Source organism: Anolis sagrei, chromosome 2 (genome assembly GCF_037176765.1).
Source record: "Anolis sagrei isolate rAnoSag1 chromosome 2, rAnoSag1.mat, whole genome shotgun sequence".
Classification (NCBI taxonomy): Eukaryota; Metazoa; Chordata; class Lepidosauria; order Squamata; family Dactyloidae; genus Anolis; species Anolis sagrei.
Window position 1 is genome coordinate 13,059,295 of NC_090022.1, and position 19,365 is coordinate 13,078,659.

Genomic DNA, 19,365 nt, shown 5'->3' on the forward strand with positions numbered 1-19,365 from the left:
TGTGACATAGATTTGGGGGGAAATAGATCCAGCAGAATTTAGGGATAGTGTGCTGTTGAATACCTTAAGTAAAGGCATTGCGGATCCTTGATTTGCATTCTTTTCAGTTTGGATATTTCCACTGTATCCTCCTAGTTTCCAGTTTCTTGGTCTGGACATTATTCTGCTGGCACTAAACCATCAAAGTCTTAACATGTCTCCTCCAGCTTTGCCTTCAGTTTTGTTTCTTTCCAGTTGTGGAAAGGGCCTATCGTACAGAGGTGCCAAACTTGTGGCCCTCCAGATGTTTGGGCCGACAAGTCCTGGAATCCAATGGCCAGGAATTCTGGGAGCTGAAGTCCAAAACACCTGGATGGCCACCAGTTTGATGCCACTGGATCATATTTCGTCCTATTCTTGTTCAACCTGCCACCGCCATCCAGCAACACTGCCCAATGCTTTCTTTCTTAGACTGAACAGCCCCTTTATAGTCCTAGGGAAAATGACTTTTGTATGACAATGTTCCCAGAATTCAGCAAAAATTGCTTTCCCCAACTCTGCTCCTTTCCCTTCCCACTTGAGAGCCTTCAACATGTTTTTTTTTTTTTTACAAGACTGTAAACCTGCGGGCAAAGGGCTTTCATCTTTCTTGCTATGGTTGTAACACAGCACCTAACACATAAACACAATATATGAATCTGAAATGCTTTAAAGGCTTTTCAAGTAGCGTTGGTTTGAATTGGGAGTTTCTGGTTGGATGACAGCCGGTTTGACGGCAACTTGAATAATCCCTCATATATGACCACGTCATTGGGATTGAGCTGGATTTCAACAATATTTGAGGCCCTTCCACACAGCCATATAACCCAGAATATCAGGGCAGAAAATCCCACAATACCTGCTTTGGACTGGGTTATCTGAGTTCACACTGCCATATATTCCAGTTCAAAGCAGAAAATTTGGGATTTTATTCATCTGTGTGGAAGGGGCCTTGGAGGCCGACAAATTTCCCACCCAGAACTGTGGAATTAAGGACTGAACAAGACCGTACAGTCAGCTCTGCACATTCACTGTGGTTAGAGATGCAGGAGCACTGAAAAATTTAAAAAGCTGCAAATAAAACCAATACTTTTTTAAAACTTTAGACAATGCCTCTGTAGGTCCTCCAGAATGACTCTATGGCACATGTGTCAAGCTCAAGGTCTGTGGTCTGAATCCAGCCTGCCATGTCATTTTATGTGTCCCTCTCCCAAATGCCAAACTGCAACTCCTATATTCCTATCATTAGGCATCATGACTAGAGCTGATGAGAGTTGGGATACAGGAACATCTGGAAGGCTGCAGTTTGTTTACTTAAGGGAGTTGGGTTTGAAATTAGGTACAAGGTTTGTGGATGCGATGTCTGATTTCATAATGTCTTTTAACCTTTCCCCAAACTTGGGTTGCAATTCCCAGTATCCCCAGTCCTCATGGCGGATAATCAAAAGGAGTTGTCATTCAGCAACATCTGGGGACCCAAACTGGGTATAAACTAAAGAGCACTGACCATAATGTAAATAGGTTCTTGTGGGTTTTTTCGGGCTGTAGAGCCATGTTCTAGAGGCATTTCTCCTGACGTTTCGCCTGCATCTATGGCAAGCATCCTCAGAGGTAGTGAGTAGGGTTACTTGCCTGAGGATGCTTGCCATAGATGCAGGCGAAATGTCAGGAGAAATGCCTCTAGAACATGGCTCTATAGCCCGAAAAAACCCACAAGAACCTAGTGATTCCAGCCATGAAAGCCTTCGACAATATAATGTAAATAAATTATAGCTGGCCCTCTGTATCCACGGATTCTCTGTCCATGGATTCAACGGCCCTTTGAAGGGCAACCATCAGGTTGTTGTGGCCATTGATGGATATGAGTTAGACACCTCTGCTCTACGGCTCAACTTTGGCCAGAAGATGACCATAGAATCACATTGGAGGACTAGAAACTTTAATCTGCAAATAATCAAACCTGCAGATGTGGGTAGCAGACTATACTGCAAATATACATTTGCCCCTGGGTGAAATATATCGCCATTTTCTCTTCCTGAAATAAATAATGTGACATTTTCATGATTTTGCTTGTAGGGCTTTGCCTATTCCAGGGGAAGCTAGTAATCAGCCTTATAAATGTGTACTTATTCAAAATTATGCTTCCATTTTTACATATGGTCAAGTTTTCGACTAGTTCATTGGGTTTTTTCGTTTCTACATATGGTGGTTCCTTGATATTTGTTGGAGGTTGGTTCAAAATCTGTGGATGCTGAAGTCCCAGTATATACAGTCGTGTAGTAAAATGATGTCCCTCATATAAAATGTCAACATCAAGGGGTTTGGGGATATAGTCAAGCCATGGGTGGTTCAATTTGTTGATGCAGAATCTGTGGATTCTGTATGCCTAAAATAGCCTGTGTAAGCCGCATCGAGTCCTGCGGGAGATGCTAGCGGGGTACAAATAAAGTTAATAATAATAATAATAATAATAATAATAATAATAATAATAAAAAAATAGGAACTTAGAAAGGTTAACGTTTTGTACTGCAATATAATACTAATACTAATACTAATAATATGATATTATAATTATATATTTATATTACATGTAATATAGTGATACTGTAGTATAATGGTATAGTACAATATAGTAATATTTAATACTGATATTGTGCTATGCTAATAATATAATGTATGTATATATATCTTGTAACCTGCTCTAAGTCCCCTTCGTGGTGAGAAGGGCGGCATATAAATGTCGTAAATAAATAAATAAATAATACTGCAACTTCCATAATACTGGCCAACACATCTTTAGTGCCTCAAATGTTAGCCCTGCTTCTGGTTAGTGTTGACCCACTGATTTCCTCTATCAGCTCTAGTTTTTGAGATACAGAGCATAGGGCATCAACTAGTTTATAGAAAACCATGACAAGCCTATCTAAGAAGTTAGAGCTGATGTGGTCTATCCAATGCAGTTTTCTGAATCTAAGCCTAAAAACCAAGATACCAAGAATTTCTTTTTGGTTGGGTTGTGTAATCTATTTCTTAATGATTTCTGGCTGGAGGATTCTGGATAGGCTTTGGCCAAAGCACTAAAGTCAGTGGCTGCCATAACCTTCTCTAGGTTTTGTCTGTGTGTGTGTGTGTGTGTTGTCTTCTTGTCGTGTACCTTCAAGTTGTTTCCATATTAGGGATGGCCCTTAAACAAGCTTCTCTCCAGGTTTTCTAGGGAAGGTTGGTTCAGAGTGGCTTTCTCTTTGCCTCCCTCTGAGGCCGAAAGGGCCCACAATCTTCTGTAATTTAATTGCCATAGCATTAAACCCAAGGCAGTTAAATAGGATTCATTCTACAGCATAGATGCACCCAAGGTTTTCTTTTCAATTATTTGAAAGTTTTGGTGTCTTAATAGTTTTGTTTTGCATACTCTAGAACTAATGCAGTTTGGCACTACTTTAACTCCATTGACTCAGTGATATACACTCATGGGAGTTGTAGTTTTGCAAGGTATTTTCCTTCTCTGCCAAAGAGTTCACCATCAAATTACAAATGCCAAAACTCTCTAGCATCAAGCCATGGAAGTTGGTGTCAGGCAGCAATAATTTTGACTGCTATGTATCATATATAATATGTATATGTGGAATCATAAAGTTAGAAGAGACCTCATGGGCCAATCCCTTGCCAAGAAGCAGGCAAATCGCATTCAGGACACCCCCAATTGATGTTCATCCAGCCTCTGTTTAAAAGCCTCCAAAGAAGGAGCCTCCACCACACCCCGGGGCAGAGATTTCTACTGTAGTTAGGAAGTTCTTCCTAATGTTCAGGTAGAATCTCCTTTCATGTAGTTTGAAGCCATTGTTCTGCGTCTTAGTCTCCAGGGCAGCAGAAAACAGGCTTGCTCCTCCCTTCCTATGATTTCCCCTCACATATTTATACATGGGCCAACATGTCTCCTTTCAGCCTTCTCTTCTGCAGGCTAAACATGCCGAGCTCATAGGGCTTGTTCTCCAGACCCCTGATCATTTTAGTCACCCTCCTCTGGACACATTCCAGCTTTTGTGTGTGTGTGTGTGTGTATTTCGGTATTATAAATCTATGTATTATATATTACAATTCCCAGTATCCCCAGTCCTCATGGCGGATAATCAAAAGGAGTTGTCATTCAGCAACATCTGGGGACCCAAACTGGGTATAAACTAAAGAGCACTGACCATAATGTAAATAGGTTCTTGTGGGTTTTTTCGGGCTATAGAGCCATGATCTAGAGACATTTCTCCTGACGTTTCGCCTGCATCTATGTCAAGCATCCTCAGAGGTAGGTATGCTTGCCATAGATGCAGGCGAAATGTCAGGAGAAATGCCTCTAGAACATGGCCCTATAGCCCGAAAAAACCCACAAGAACCCAGTGATTCCAGCCATGAAAGCCTTCGACAATAGTTTGAGGGACTGTGACCTGACCCTTTGTTTAAAAAGTTTGAGGACCCCTGATATAAGTTATGTTTATATTGGGTTGTTGTAGGTTTTTCTGGGCTATATGGCCATGTTCTGGAGGCAATTTTTCTCCTGACGTTTCGCCTGCATCTATGGCAAGCATCCTCAGAGGTAGTGAGGTCTCACTACCTCACTACCTCTGAGGATGCTTGCCATAGATGCAGGCGAAACGTCAGGAGAAAAATTGCCTCCAGAACATGGCCATTGTCGTTCATTCGTTCAGTCGTCTCCGACTCTTCGTGACCTCATGGACCAGTCCACACCAGAGCTCCCTGTCGGCCGTCACCACCCCCAGCTCCTTCAAGGGCCATATAGCCCGCAAACATGGCCATATAGCCCGGAAAAACCTACAACAACCCAGTGATCCCGGCCATGAAATCCTTCGACAATACATTATGTTTATATTATTATTATTATTATTAATAATAATAATAATAAATATTAATTATTATTAATAAATAGTATTATATATTATTATTTATATTATTAATATTAATAATAATAATATATTTATATTATTATTAATAAATAGTATTATATATTATTATTTATTTATATTATTTATATTAATAATAATATTAATATTAATTATTATTAATAAATAGCATTATATATTATTATTTATATTATTAATATTAATAATAATATATTAATATTAATTATTATAAATAAATAGTATTATTTATTATTATTTATTTATATTATTTATATTAATAATAATATAATTAATATTAATTATTATTAATAAGTAGTATTATACATTATTATTTATATTATCAATATTAATATTAATAATAATATAATTAATATTATCAATAAATAGTATTATATATTATTATTTATTTATATTATTTATATTAATAATAATATAATTAATATTAATTATTATTAATAAATAGCATTATATATTATTATTTATTTATATTATTAATATTGTTACAATAGAAATAACCACCACAGCTAAGTGCTAAAAAGTGTAGATACATTTTATGTTGGCAATACAATACACTGTATCTCAGCTGCTGGGAAGGAAGGAAAGACTGGGCAGTCCAGCTTCTTCTGGGGCGGAAGGGGTTAAAGCCACCGAGTCCAGCAATCCCTTCCTAGAGAGTCACCGGAAGAAGGAAGGGGCCCAACGGCTGTGAATGGCCTCTTCGCCCGGCGGTTTCGTTCCAGCTCTCGCGAGACCGCCGGGCGAAGCTCCTCCCCTTCCTCGGAAAGCCTGTTTTGAATTTCTCTGCAGAGAGAGAGAGAGGGATTGCGGGGGAGGAGGAGGAGGAGGAGCGGAAGGCCGGGTGAGTCGGGTCTGCTGGGTCGCGGCCTCGAGAACATGGCCCTCAAACCGGCCATGGCGGGCAGGGCGGCCCTGAGGCCTCGAGGCCTTTCGGACCACAACTCCCACAATCCTTTGTCATAGGCCTGGCTGGCTGAGGATTCTGGGAGTTGAAGTCCTAAGGACCTGCAAAGGCCAGAGGTGCGGCCTAGTGGTTTCTGAGGGAGAAAACGCGGAGGAGGAGAAAGAGGAGGAGGAGGGAGAAAGGAAGGCGGGCAGGCCCAGCAGGAGGAGGAGGAGGAGGAGCCCTTCTTCGAGGAGCGGGGCCCAAAGTGCGGGTATTCTTCGAGGTTTAGGAATATTTGCCTTGACATCGTGGTGTCCCTTGGAGGTGGGTTCCAAGGGGAAACAATCACAGCATGAAGGACCCGCCTCTACCCACTTACTTCCAAACTATGGACTTCTATTATTATTATTATTATTATTATTATTATTTCTATATACAGAAGGAAGAACCTATCCCCATCCAGTTATTTTTAAACTATAGGTTTCAGTTATTATTACTATTATTAATAATCTACCCAGTTACTTTTAAAAGAATTGATTTCTAATATTATTATAATCATCATCGTCAGTTATTGTTACTATTATTAATCAGTTGACAAAATGTAAGACCTATCTACCCAGTTACTTTTAAAACAATTGATTTCTATTATTATTATTATTATTATTTCCATATACTGAATGAAGGAGCTATCCCCATCCAGTTATTTTTAAACTATAGGTTTCGGTTATTATTACTATTATTAATCACTTGACAAAATGAAAGACCTATCTACCCAGTTACTTTTAAAATAATTGATTTCTAATATTATAATCATCATCGTCATTATTACTCCATTGACTGATTGAAAGATCTCTCTCTACCCAGTTACTTTTAAATTATGGATTTCTATTATTATTGTTATTATTATTATTATTTTAGTGTTCTTGTTACTTTTGAACAATGTATTTCATTTGTGGTTGCCATTATTATTATAATGATTACTAGCTGTCCCCTGCCACGCATTGCTGTGGCCCAGTCTGTTGATCTGGAAAATAAAGTAATGAGAAAGTGTTGGTTTCTAATATATGTAATGTCTTTATGCTTGTGTCTAAACAGTATTTCTTGCTGTTTCTTTTGTCAGTGTTGATGTGGAGAATGTCTGGTTTGCCCACCCTGGAACATGCAACATATCATTGTCCTTCTTTAAGGGTCCCTTTCAAATCTATGATACTATATTTCTCTCTGTGTGTGAAACATATCTATCTATCTATCTAGATGGCTGGATGGCTCTTTGTCAGGAGGACTTTGATTACGTTTTCTTGCCCCGATGAAGGGAGTTGAACTGGATGGCCTTAAGTATTTTCTGGTGGTCATGGGGGTTCTGTGTGGAAAGTTTGCCCCGATTCTGTCGTTCGTGAGTTTCAGAATGCTCTTTGATTGTAGGTGAACAGTGAATCCCAGTGACCACAACTCCCAAATGTCATGGTCTATTTCCCCCAAACTCCGTCTGTGTTCATATTTGGGCGTATTAAGTGCTTGTGCCAAGTTTGGTCCAAATCAATCATTGTTTGAGTCCACAGTGCTCTCTGGATGTAGGTGAACTACAACTCCCAAACTCAAGGTCAATGCCCACCAAACCTTTCCAGTATTTTCTCTTAGTCATGGAGTTCTTTGTGCCAAGTTTGGTTCAATTCCATCGTTGGTGGACTTCAGAATGCTCTTTGATTGTAGGTGAACTATAAATCCTAGGAACTACAACTCCCAAATGACAAAATCATAATGTTTTGAGTGATGGTCACTCCTTGTGTTGTGACATGTTTTGTTGCCAAATTTAGTGTGATTTCGTTCATTGGTTCTTTTGTTTTTAAGGTACTCATTATGCACAGAGCATTTATATATATATAGATTAATCTATTTACAATGACAGATCTATCTCTATCTGGTGACTTTTAAACTATGGATTTTGGTTATTATTATCATCATCATCATTAATCGATTGACAGAATGAAGGGCGTGCCTCTACCCACTTACTTCCAAACTATGGACTTCTCTTATTATTTCCATATACAGAATGACCTGTCTCCATCCAGTTATTTTTAAACTATAGGTTTCAGTTATTATTACTATTATTAATAATCAGTTGGCAAACTGATTTAGTTACTTTTAAATTATTGATTTCTAATATTATTATAATCATCGTCGTCATTATTACTCCATTGACTGATTGAAAGATCTCTCTCTACCCAGTTACTTTTAAATTATGGATTTCTATTATTATTATTATTATTATTATTATTACTACTACTACTAGCGGTTCCCTCCCTCTTTCTTTCCTCCATTCTTTCTCTCCTTCTTTCCTTTCCTTTTTTTCTTTCATTCCTTTCTTCCTCCTCTTCCCTTCCTCCCCCCCTTTTTCTTTCCCTTTTCTTTCTTCCTTCTCTACTTATTCTTGGACTGCAACTCCTAGCAGCCCTTCTGATCGATCTACCTACCTATCTCTATCTAATCTATCTATCTTATCCATCTGGAGGATTGCTGGGAGTTGCAGTCCAGGAATAGGAAATTGGAAATATGCAGGGATTGGGATGCTCTCAAAAAAATCCAAGGAGAAGAAATCTTGCAGCTTGGAAGCAGTGCATTTGGATCATCCTCCTCTCCTAAAGGGCCTGGTCTAGGGGATGCTGGGAGCTGTAGCCCGGAAGAGAGTGTGGATATGCTATTGTGTGTTTTGGTTGGCATGCACTGTAGCATCTCTTTGGGATTTTTTTTTTTTTGCTTTTTAATGCCCTTTTTGCTGTGTTTTTCAGTGTTTTTATATGTGATGGTTACTCGTTGGCCCGATAGGTGTCTTGTGTCCAAATTTGGTGTCAATTCATTCAGTGGTTTTTGAGTTATGTCAATCCCACAAACGAACATTACATTTTTATTCATATAGATTATTATTTTACTGTTCTAGTTACTTTTGAACAATGGATTTCATTTGTTGTTGTCATTATTATTATTATTATTATTATTAATCTATTGACAGTGAAATATCTATCTCTATCTGGTTACTTTTAAACTATGGATTTCAGTTATCATCATCAATCAATTGACAGAATGAAGGGCGTGCCTCTACCCAGTTACTTTAAAACTAAATGAACGACTATCGCTACCCAGTTACTTTTGAACAGTGGATGCAGTTGTTGTTGACTTTATTATTATTATTACTATTTTTAATCCATTGACAATGACAGACTTATCTCTATCTGGTTACTTTCAAACTATGGGTTTTGTTATTATTATCATTGTCATTGTTATTTATCGATTGACAGAATGAAGGACCTATCTCTACCCAATTACTTTTAAGATATAGATTGCTATTATCATCATCATCATATCATTTTTAATCGATTGACCGAATGTAAGACCTATTTTTCCAGTTACTTCTGAACAATGGATTTCAGTTATTATCATCATATTATTATCATTATTAATTGATTGACAGCCTGCCTCTTCCCAGTTCCTTTTAAACTATTTCTATCATTATTACTATTCCATATACTGAATGAAGGACATATCTCTACCCACTTACTTCCAAACTATGTATTCCTATTTATTGTCGAATATTATTACTATTCCATTTACAGAATGAACAACCTATCTCCACCCAGTTACTTTTAAACTATAGATTTCTGTTGTTATTATTATTTGTTATTATTAATCAATTGGTAGAATGAATGACCTATTAAACTGTTAATTTCAGTTCTTTTTACTATTATTCCATTTACAGAATCAAAGACCTATCTGTGCTCAGTTACTTTTGAACAATGGATTATCATCATCATCATTATAATTTTTGGTAATCCATTGACAGAGTGAAAGACCTATCTCAACCCAGTTACTTTTAAACTACGGATTTAAACTATCCTCTGTTACTTTTAAACTATGGATTTCTATTATTATAATCATTATTACCATTATTGGTAATCCATTGACAAATTGAAAGACCTATCTCTATCCAGTTAGTTTTAACTATGGATTTGTATTATTATCATTATTCTTACTACATATACACAATGAAGGTCCTATCTCTACCCAGTTACTTTCAAATTATGGACTTCTATTATTATTATTATTATTATTATTATTATTATCCCATATGCGGAATCAAGGATTATCTCTACCCATTTACTTTTAAACTATAGGTTTCCGTTATTATTAATATTATTCAATTGACAGAATGAAGGACCTTTCTCTACCCAGTTACTTTTAACTTATGGATTGCTGTTGTTGTTGTTGTTGTTGTTATTGTTTGATCAACAGAATGAAAGATCCGTTTCTACCCAGTTACTTTTAAACTGTGGATTTCTATCATTATCATTTTTGTTAATCCATTGACAGAGTTTAAGACCTATCTCTACCCAGTTACTTTTAACTGTGGATTTGTATTATTATTATTACTACATAAACAGAATCAAGGATCTATACCCAGTTACTTATAGGTTTCAGTTATTATTATTATTATTATTATTAGTCAACTGACAGAGAGAAAGACCCATAACTACCCAGTTACTTTTAAACTATGGATTTCTATTGTTGTTGTTATTGTTACTATTATTACTATTTGATTGACAGAATAAAAGACCTAGCTCCACTCAGTTACTTTTAAACTATGGACTTCTGTTGTTGTTGTTGTTGTTGTTGTTGTTGTTGTTGTTATTATTATTATTATTATTATTCCATATACAGAATATTCATTTACTGATTTATTTATATTTATTTGGGTCCCTGGTGGCACAGCGGGCTAAACCGCTGAACTTGCTGACCAAAAGGTCGGCAGTTCAAATCCAGGGAGTGGGGTGAGCTCCTGCTGTTAGCCTCAGCTTCTGCCAACCTAGCAGTTCGAAAACATGCAAATGTGAGTAGATCAATAGGTACCATTTCGACGGGAAGGTAACGGCACTCCATACAGTCATGCCAGCCACATGACCTAGGAGGTGTTAAGACAAATAAAAACAAACTTAATGTTACAGGATTGCTAGGTATTATAAAAACAGCTTTGTGAATACAGTTATTTCTTTGGGTTTTTTTGCCAGTTGCTTGAGCTTTAACTGAGAGTCTACTGTATTAATATTCATCTTATATACACCCTGTGAAGATGATTTTATATAACATTTTAAACAATATTTTGTGTATAAATCAAACTTTGTGTCCATTGACCCAACGGAAACAGTGGACCCATTATCTCAACCACCCAGCTGGACAATTTTGGGTTTTGGGGGATTGGAGATTTTCAAATTTTGGATAAGGGATGCTCAGAATGTATTTTGTTGCATGTGTTGCGTGCTTGGGAACTAGAACCACTGCTTGTTATAACTGGGTTTTTAAATCTTTTTGTCTCCTCCAGCTAAGAAGCAGCAGAGGAAAGGCCGGAAACCAAGACAGGTGAGTTTCTTTGGTTTGGAAAAGGCGAGGCAAGGAGCTGCTCCGGTGGGGAATTGTTGCAGTAAGTGGCCCTTGCTGTCTTCCTCTGTTCTTCCCTTTCCTTCAGGGTTTGGTTCTACAGGTACGGCTGAACTGTGCGACCCAGCAGCCCCATCCCATGCTCTCAGTGGCCAGGGCTGCTGGGCATTGTGGTCCATGAAATCCCAGCTTTGAATCAGGGGTAACATGGAAGTGGGGCAGGTCATTCAGAGGCAATTTTTGGAATTGTTTCATTTTGAACTACAACTTCCAGAATCCCCCACCCCCAATCTGTGGTTGTGGTTTGGCAGTGTTGTAGCCCTTAAACTAATCACTATTTTGGCACAGTTCTGAGGCCCCATCTACACTGATCATTTAATGCGGTTTGACGCTAGCTTCACACGACGGCAGCTAGACAACAAACTCCCATAGAAGCCCCCAAAAGAAAGCCCTTTCTAGGAAGTTGACCATGGAATCACACTGGAGGACGTAGAGATGTCTGAAGATCCTTGAGACGTTCTCTCAAGGACTCACTAAGTTCTCAAGTATGACTCTCTGGTCAATTTCTTGTGGACGTTGTACTCGAGAACCTAGAGATTTCTGGAGAGAACATTTAATCAAATGCATGAATAAAGCTGCAAAAGCTGCAGTTGTGTGTGTGTGGGGGGGGGGGGGGATTTAACACAACCCCATATCATTCACCTCTTTAATTTGCTTATTTGGAAGCAAAAGAGTAATGTTTTCACATTTGGGTCTTGATAGACGTTATTTTCATTGCCCTCAAACATGTGTGCTATGTATTTTTAAGAACACAGGATGATCTGGGGTATACCTGTGCCCCTTCTTGCTCAACTATATTTGCTAAACCAAGTAAACAAATAAATGTAGTATAAGCTTTCCATATAGAGGGGATGTTGTAGACCTCTGACCTTTTAACCAATATTTGCAGACATAGAGTATTGGGTTTTTTTAATGGATGTGACTAATAATGATGGTGATAATACAACTGGGCACAGCATTCCCAAGGATACTGTGCCATAAAAGTATGTACAAAAGGCAAGGAGAAATGGGGCTGCTGGATAGGCACACAGAGGAGCCTTGTTGTCAAGAGCTTTGCTAACTTCCTCTATTCTAAATCAAGATTTCTTGCCCCAAAGTGTATTGCTTTACACTTCTTTTTGCTCTCCTAAAAACATATTTATTATTACTTTAAAGTGTTTGCTCTGTGGATTGTTTTCGCTTTTATGTATTGTGGACACTCTGTCCGTATGTAAGCCGCACTGAGTTCCTTCGGGGAAATGGTGGCGGGGTATAAGAATATTTTATTATTATTATTATTATTATTATTATTATTATTATTATTATTATTATTTGATACATAACAAGATTAGTACACAGCAAACAATGCTGGCTTTCGAATTTGATCGTATGTCGGACACTTCCCAAGTGTCTAGGACTGTGTGATGTATCAGCAAATAATGTGTGCAGATCTGAGTAGGGTGGCCTTTTGCAGCTTATTTATTTGTTGTGTCAGGACAACCAGTCAAATTATATTACATTTCTAACAGAACAAAATTCTAACAGCATTTTGCAGCTGACAGATGGTAATTTTGTCAGTGCCGATTGTGTTTAAGTGCAGGCCAAGGTCTTTAGCACTGTACCCAGTGTGCCAGTCACCACTGGGACCACTTTTACTGGCTTGTACCAGAGTTGTTGCAGTCCTATTATTTATTTATGTATTTAGACCCCGCTTTATCTGCCCAAAGGGGACTCAAAGCAGCTTGACATAAAAGTATTAGCACAGAATTGAAAATATACGAATATACAAAAATTATTATAAGCCATCTTATGTTTTTTAATGTACTTTTAATATGTTGTACCCTGCCTCAAGCCATGAGTTGAGGCAGGTAACAATTCTATTGTTGTCTGAGGACTTGTCCATTACACTATTTAACACAATTTCAAAAATGTTCTGCTCCTAGTTTGAAAGTTATTTCCTGTTTAATTGTGCAGTACTTACTTCTAAAGTAGTTGTTATACTCCAGAAACTTAATTTTTGTGGCTGCCTTAAACTACATTGATTTGGTTGAAACTCGTTGAGATATTCATTGAAAAACTATAGCAAAATGTGCTGCAGGATGTCCCTCCCAGAAAACAAAGTTTTTGCAGTTCAATAAACCTTTTCCATGTTTTTATGATAGGACCAATTAGGAAGGGACATTTATAACCCAAGAACAAAAGTCCCTCCATCCGTTTCCTCAGTGGCAGGCCAAATGCCCATGGAGAGCCACTTCCCACTCTCCATTGACTGGTATTCCTAGGCATACTGGTACAGTACCAGGCCTACTTTCTATATAGATATCTTGAGTAGTCTCCATTCGTGGTCCTGGACTCTGCTAATTTATCCATCTCCTTTTAAAATCACCTTAGTTGGCAGCCAAGACTAGCCATCACATGGTAGAGAGATCCTTGGCTACATGCTGCAGGAAGGAATTGGCATCCACCGTGCCCACATTGTAGTAAGGAGATCCCCAGCTGCCTTTTCTCTTCTTTTCTCCTGTTGCCCAGAAATCTCCTTTCAGCCAGATGGAGGTGAAGATGAAAGTGAAGATGGAGGTGAAGGAGACCACTGCAGGAAGCCCACCACCTTTGGGGTTGCCCAACGAGCCCCGGGACTCCCTCCAGGCTGAGAGCAGCAGAGACAGACTCTACAAGTTTGTGCCCAAGGTTAAGTCAGAGCCAGAGGAAGGGGAGGTCAAGCCCTGGGTGGGCCAGTGGACGGACCTCCGGGAGGCAGGGGAGCCCTCTTGCTCTGCATGGGGGAGTGTCCCCCCACCAGAGGTGCGGTCGGTGGCCTGCGAGACCCGCCTCAAAGAAGAACCACCCTCCCCGCCACCTTCCCCGGGTGTGAAAGCCGAAGAGCCGGAGGCCTGCCTGGATGAGAAGAATGACGACTTGAGCGACGAAGACTTGGAGGTCGACCTCCAGCGTCAGCGTTTCCGAAACTTCCTCTACAAGGAGGCCGAGGGGCCCCGGGCAGCATACCTCCAACTCGAGGAGCTCTGCTACGGGTGGCTGCAGCCCGACATGCGCAGCAAGGAGGAGATCTTGGAGCTGTTGATCCTGGAGCAGTTCTTGACCGTCCTGCCGCCAGACATGGAGAGCTGGGTCAGGGCGCGGGGCCCGGAGAGCTGCGACTGGGCCGTGGAGCTGGCAGAAGACTTCCTGCAGTGGCAGCAAGAGGCGGATGAGTGGGGAGAGCAGGTGAGACCATTTTGTTCTATTGCATTGGGGCGGGCGGTTCAGGGTTGCCGACAAGGATGGAGAAAACTCGTCTCTTCGCACACACCTTATCTGCTCTTCCCTCCATCCCTGGCCCAGTGTGTGAGCACAAAATTTGCTTGATTCAAAGGCCTAGACCAGGCCTGGGCAAACTTTGGCCCCCTGGGTGTTTTGTACTTCAACTCCCACAATTCCTAACAGCTGGTAGGACAAGCAAAGGACAAGAGGGATCCTCTCACCTCCGCAGGAGTCTACCATATACCATGCAGCTGTGGACAAGTCTATATAGGTATCACCAAGCACAGCAGCATTACCCAGACACAAATCAAGGAACATGAAAGGTGCTGCAAACTATTTCAACCAGAGAAATCAGCCATAGCAGAGCACTTGATCAACCAACCTGGACACCGCATATTATTTGAGAACACAGAAATGCTGGACCACTCTCACAACATTGAAATCCGCAAGAAGCATGTGGACAATTTCAACAGAAGAGAGGAAACCATGAAAATTAACAAAATCTGGCTACTAGTATTTAAAAAAAACTTTAAAATCAGGACAGTAAATAAAGAGGAATACTCAAAAAGCAGGAATTCCAGACAGGAAACAATCAGGACCAGCTAACACCTCACAACAAAGGATTCCACTGGCAGGAAGCAGCCAAGTCTTGAAGTTGCAAGGCTATTCAGTGCTAATCAAGTTAATCAATTGCAACATTCTCATTTGCCTCAAGCAGACAAGAGTTCTTTTTCCCACCCTGGATATTCCACAGATATATAAACTCCATTTTCCTAGTTTCCAACAGACCTCACAACCTCTGAGGGTGCCTGCCATAGATGTGGGCAAAATGTCAGGAGAGAATGCTTCTAGAGCATGGCCACAGCAATCCAGCTGGTAGGCTGCTCAGAATTGTGGGAGTTGGAGGGCCAAAGCTTGCCCATGTCTGCTACAAACCTTGGCTTTCAGTTTCTAACCATGACTTTTCTAAGGCCTGTATTATTCAGACCTGATACAAGTTCCTTTTCACCTTTATTTAGGACATTGGAAGGGTGGAGGAGGTGAGTTCGACCTTCTCCCAAAGCGGCCAGACTTTGCTGGACACCAAAGAGAAGACTCCTGGCGGAGCGAAGAAGCGGAAGAGGGACACAGGTTCCAATATGTTGCGTAAGGGCTTTCTCATCTCTCAGTTATCTCAGCCAGCCTCTGCTGTTCCTGGCAAAACTAAAAAAAAAACTTTAAAAAATACTGTAAATAAAATAATAAATAAAATAAAATAAAACTCAGGAAAGTGGCCATTGGGCATTGGTATCCCCTGAGAAGGATCCAGACAGCATGGGTGGTTTATGTGAGATTTTATTTATTTCTGGCATTTCTATCCCGTCCTTCTCCAAAGAGGGACTCGGAACGGCTTACAGCAGGCAGTCATTAGATGTAAAAAAAACAATACATTAAAACACACCATTACAATTAACAATTAAAACAATGATAAGCATTCAATTAAATGGGAAGTATGGGATAGTTTGTTGCACAGTGTTTGAATGCAAACTTAGCTTAGTACTAAGTACAGCTTGGGCATCTCATTGCTTGGAACCAGATTTTTTTTTCCAGATTTTGCAATATCTCCATGATGCAGTATCTTGGAGATGGGACTCAAGTATAAACACAATATTCATATTATACACCTTAAACACATAGTTGCAGGTAATTTTGTGCACAATATTAGTGATAACTTTGTTCTTGAAACAAGGTCTGAACTGATACAATACAGTATTCCAGCCATGTAAAGTTGCAGACAAATTCCTGCTTTTCTTTCCAGGTTAAAAGTATATGGCCCCAGAGGCCACTCTGGTAGCTTCTCTTCCTGGGTGAAAAAGAGAATTGCCATTGCTTGAAGCTCCCAGAGATGGGTGTCCTCCTTTAAAACAAGATGTATGGGGCACATCATATTCATGCCTTCAAAGGGCTGTTGACTCCATAGACAGAGAATATGTGGATACAGAACTCCAGCCACAAATTTTTTATATTGTGGTTGGTGCTCTTTATTTTTTTTACACACTTTAGGTCCCCAGATGTGATTGGACAGCAACTGCCATCACTGTTGATTATCTGCCATGCAGACTGGAGATGATGGGAATTGCATGCCAGACTCTGGAAGATCTTAAAGTTAAAATCAAGCTCATAACAATAAAACGCTGGAGACAAGTGGCTTATTCTTTCTGGATTTCTAAAAAGACAGTTCTGAAGTCTTCCCACGCAAACTTCCGGTCTATATCAGCCCCAACTCTCATCTGCCCCCAGTGGCCAATCACTGTGCCCGCAGTCTGTCAACTGCGATTTCAATTTCCCTCACAAAACAGATGTCTTATCTACACTCCCTTCCCCAACTGTACCCAGTCTCTGCCCCCCCCCCCCCAACCTCCCTTCTTTATGGCAGAGAACCAAAGCAGGCAGTCCCAGGCTGATACAGTGATTCTGACATTGCAGCCCAATAGCCTGTGTGGCTCTGAGGTTGGGACAAGCTTAAAGGGCATTTTAAAGTTAGACATCATATCCACAAGCCTAGTATCTCAATTCAACCCCCACTGTCGAGGTGAAACAGAATGAAATGCAGCTTCTGGATGTTAACTGTATCACAACTCCCATCATCTCTGGTCATGATGTCTAATGAGGAGGAACACAGGAATTGTAGTCCAGCATCTGATGGAGTTCCCCTTAAGATGAAGTGATGGCTCAGATTAGTCCGTAGTCCTTGCATTTGACACATCTATTTTGTGAGGTCCCTCTAACTCTGTGATTCTCTGGTTTCTCTGCTCCAGAAGGTGATCAAAGGATGAAAGAGGAGATGGAGGAATCACAGGGAGCCGTTTTCTCCGAAGATGAGGACGACGGAGAAATCTTTATCAGGCCAGAAGGAGTGGTGGGACCCTTTGGGGGCCGAAAACAGGAGTGGAAGACGCAAGATGAAATTTGCAAGGTCACCATTCCCAACGACACGCCGCCCGGGACGCAGGGGAAGCCGTGCCCGGTCTGCGGGAAGTGCTTCAACCGGCTCTCCCACCTGAAGAGGCACGTAGCGATCCACACGGGAGAGAGGCCCTACAAGTGCTCCATTTGTGGGAAAGGCTTCACGCAGAAGACCAACCTCGCCGCCCACGAGGCCGTCCACAGGGAAGGCATCTGCTCGGATTGCGGGAAGAGCTTCAAGCTGAAGTGGGGCCTGACGACCCATCCCATGGGGGAGATGTGGTACAAATGCCGGCCCTGCAAACGGATCTACGAGTTGTCCCGGCCGAGGCCGCCGGTGAACGCCTCCGGGGAAGGGATGGAAGGATCCTCCAATCAGCTGGCGGAGAACGAAGTGGAGGAGTGGATGTGCCGGTCCCTGAAAGTCCCAGGAGGCGTCCTATGCAAAGTGAAAGCCTCCTCGAAAATTCCCGGGACGTACAAAGGGAAGAAGCAGAGCCCGTGCCACGTGTGCGGGAAGGTCTTTGCCACCCGCTCCAGCCTTAACCGACACCAGCGCATCCACACGGGGGAGAAGCCGTACATTTGCTCCATCTGCGGGAAGAGCTTCAACCAGAAGACCAGCCTACTGACCCACTCCTTCATCCACAGTGAGCACAAGCCCTACCAGTGCTCCGAGTGCGGGAAGAGCTTCCGCCACTCGACCGGCCTCCTGGTGCACCAGCGCATGCACACGGGGGAGAAGCCTTACAAGTGCTCCATCTGCCAGAAGCACTTCAGCCAAAGCAGCCATGTGGTCAAGCATATCTCCAGGAAGCACGCCAAGGAGAAAGAACTACTCAGCGCCGCTTTTGCTTCCACTGCGGAGGCTCAGCTTTATACTACCACGGTGGAGTCCCAACTTTTTACTACCACGGCGCAGGCCCAGCTTTTTACTTCCCCACCGGAGACCCAGCTTTTTACTTCCACTGCGGAGAACCAGCTTTTTACTTCCACTGCGGAGACCAAGCTATTCACTTCCCCACCGGAGAACAAGCTATTCACTTCCCCATCGGAGAACAAGCTGTTCACTTCCCCATCGGAGAACAAGCTGTTCACTTCCCCACCGGAGACCCAGCTTTTTGCTTCCACAGCGGAGACCAAGCTATTTACTTCCAGGCCGGAGACCCAGCTTTTTAATTCCACAGCAGAGACCCGGCTTTTTACTTCCCCACCGGAGACCCAGCTTTTTACTTCCAGAGCAGAAGCCCAGCTCTGATTATTTTTTTCTTCTCCCCATGAATTAGAGAGATACAGAGAGGGCAATTCGGTTTGGTCTTTGGAAAAAAGATTCCTTTCAAGAGTGCATGTGTGTAGAGAAATTACCCGGCCAAAAAGAATCGCCCGCAACTCCTCCTGTACTGGACTCTTGGGTTAGAAGAGAAAGCTCCCGCCTCTTTGAAGAAGCAGTGACCAAAGTGGTCACCATTCCCATTTTTAATTTGCTGTCGGAAGTGCCGATGCTCCCACTATTTGGCTTCATTGGATGAGCCAGGAATGAAAAAGAAAAACTTTCCTTTATCCCACCTGTTCTACACCATGCATATTTTAATACATCTCTATTACGTCTTTCCCGACTTGTCATTTCTTTCGTCTTATTCAGTGTTTTCCAACCTGGGGGTGAGGACCCCTGGGGCGTCGCGAAGGGGTGTCAGAGGGATCACCAAAAACCATCTGAAAACACAGTATTTTCTGTTGGTCATAGGGATTCTGTATGGGAAGTTTGGCCCAATTCTATTGGTGGTGGGGTTCAGAATTGTAGGTGAATTATAAATCCCATCAACTACAACTCCCAAATGTCAAGGTCTATTTTCCCCAAACTCC

General features: G+C 41.2%; 1 protein-coding gene across 2 annotated transcripts in view; it reads left to right on the forward strand.

Annotated features, from left to right (window-relative positions):
- Window positions 1-19,110, forward strand: part of LOC132765965 (zinc finger protein 483-like) — a 38,958-nt gene extending 19,848 nt beyond the window's left edge. For both annotated transcript variants that reach the window (XM_060760276.2, XM_060760277.2), the window contains 4 exons: window positions 11,201-11,238; window positions 13,825-14,520; window positions 15,576-15,702; window positions 17,355-19,110. In XM_060760276.2, coding sequence (XP_060616259.2) covers window positions 11,201-11,238; window positions 13,825-14,520; window positions 15,576-15,702; window positions 17,355-18,760 — 2,267 coding nt within the window. In that variant the 3' untranslated portion in view covers window positions 18,761-19,110. The remainder of the gene's footprint in view (window positions 1-11,200; window positions 11,239-13,824; window positions 14,521-15,575; window positions 15,703-17,354) is intronic.
- Window positions 19,111-19,365: the final 255 nt, after the last annotated feature.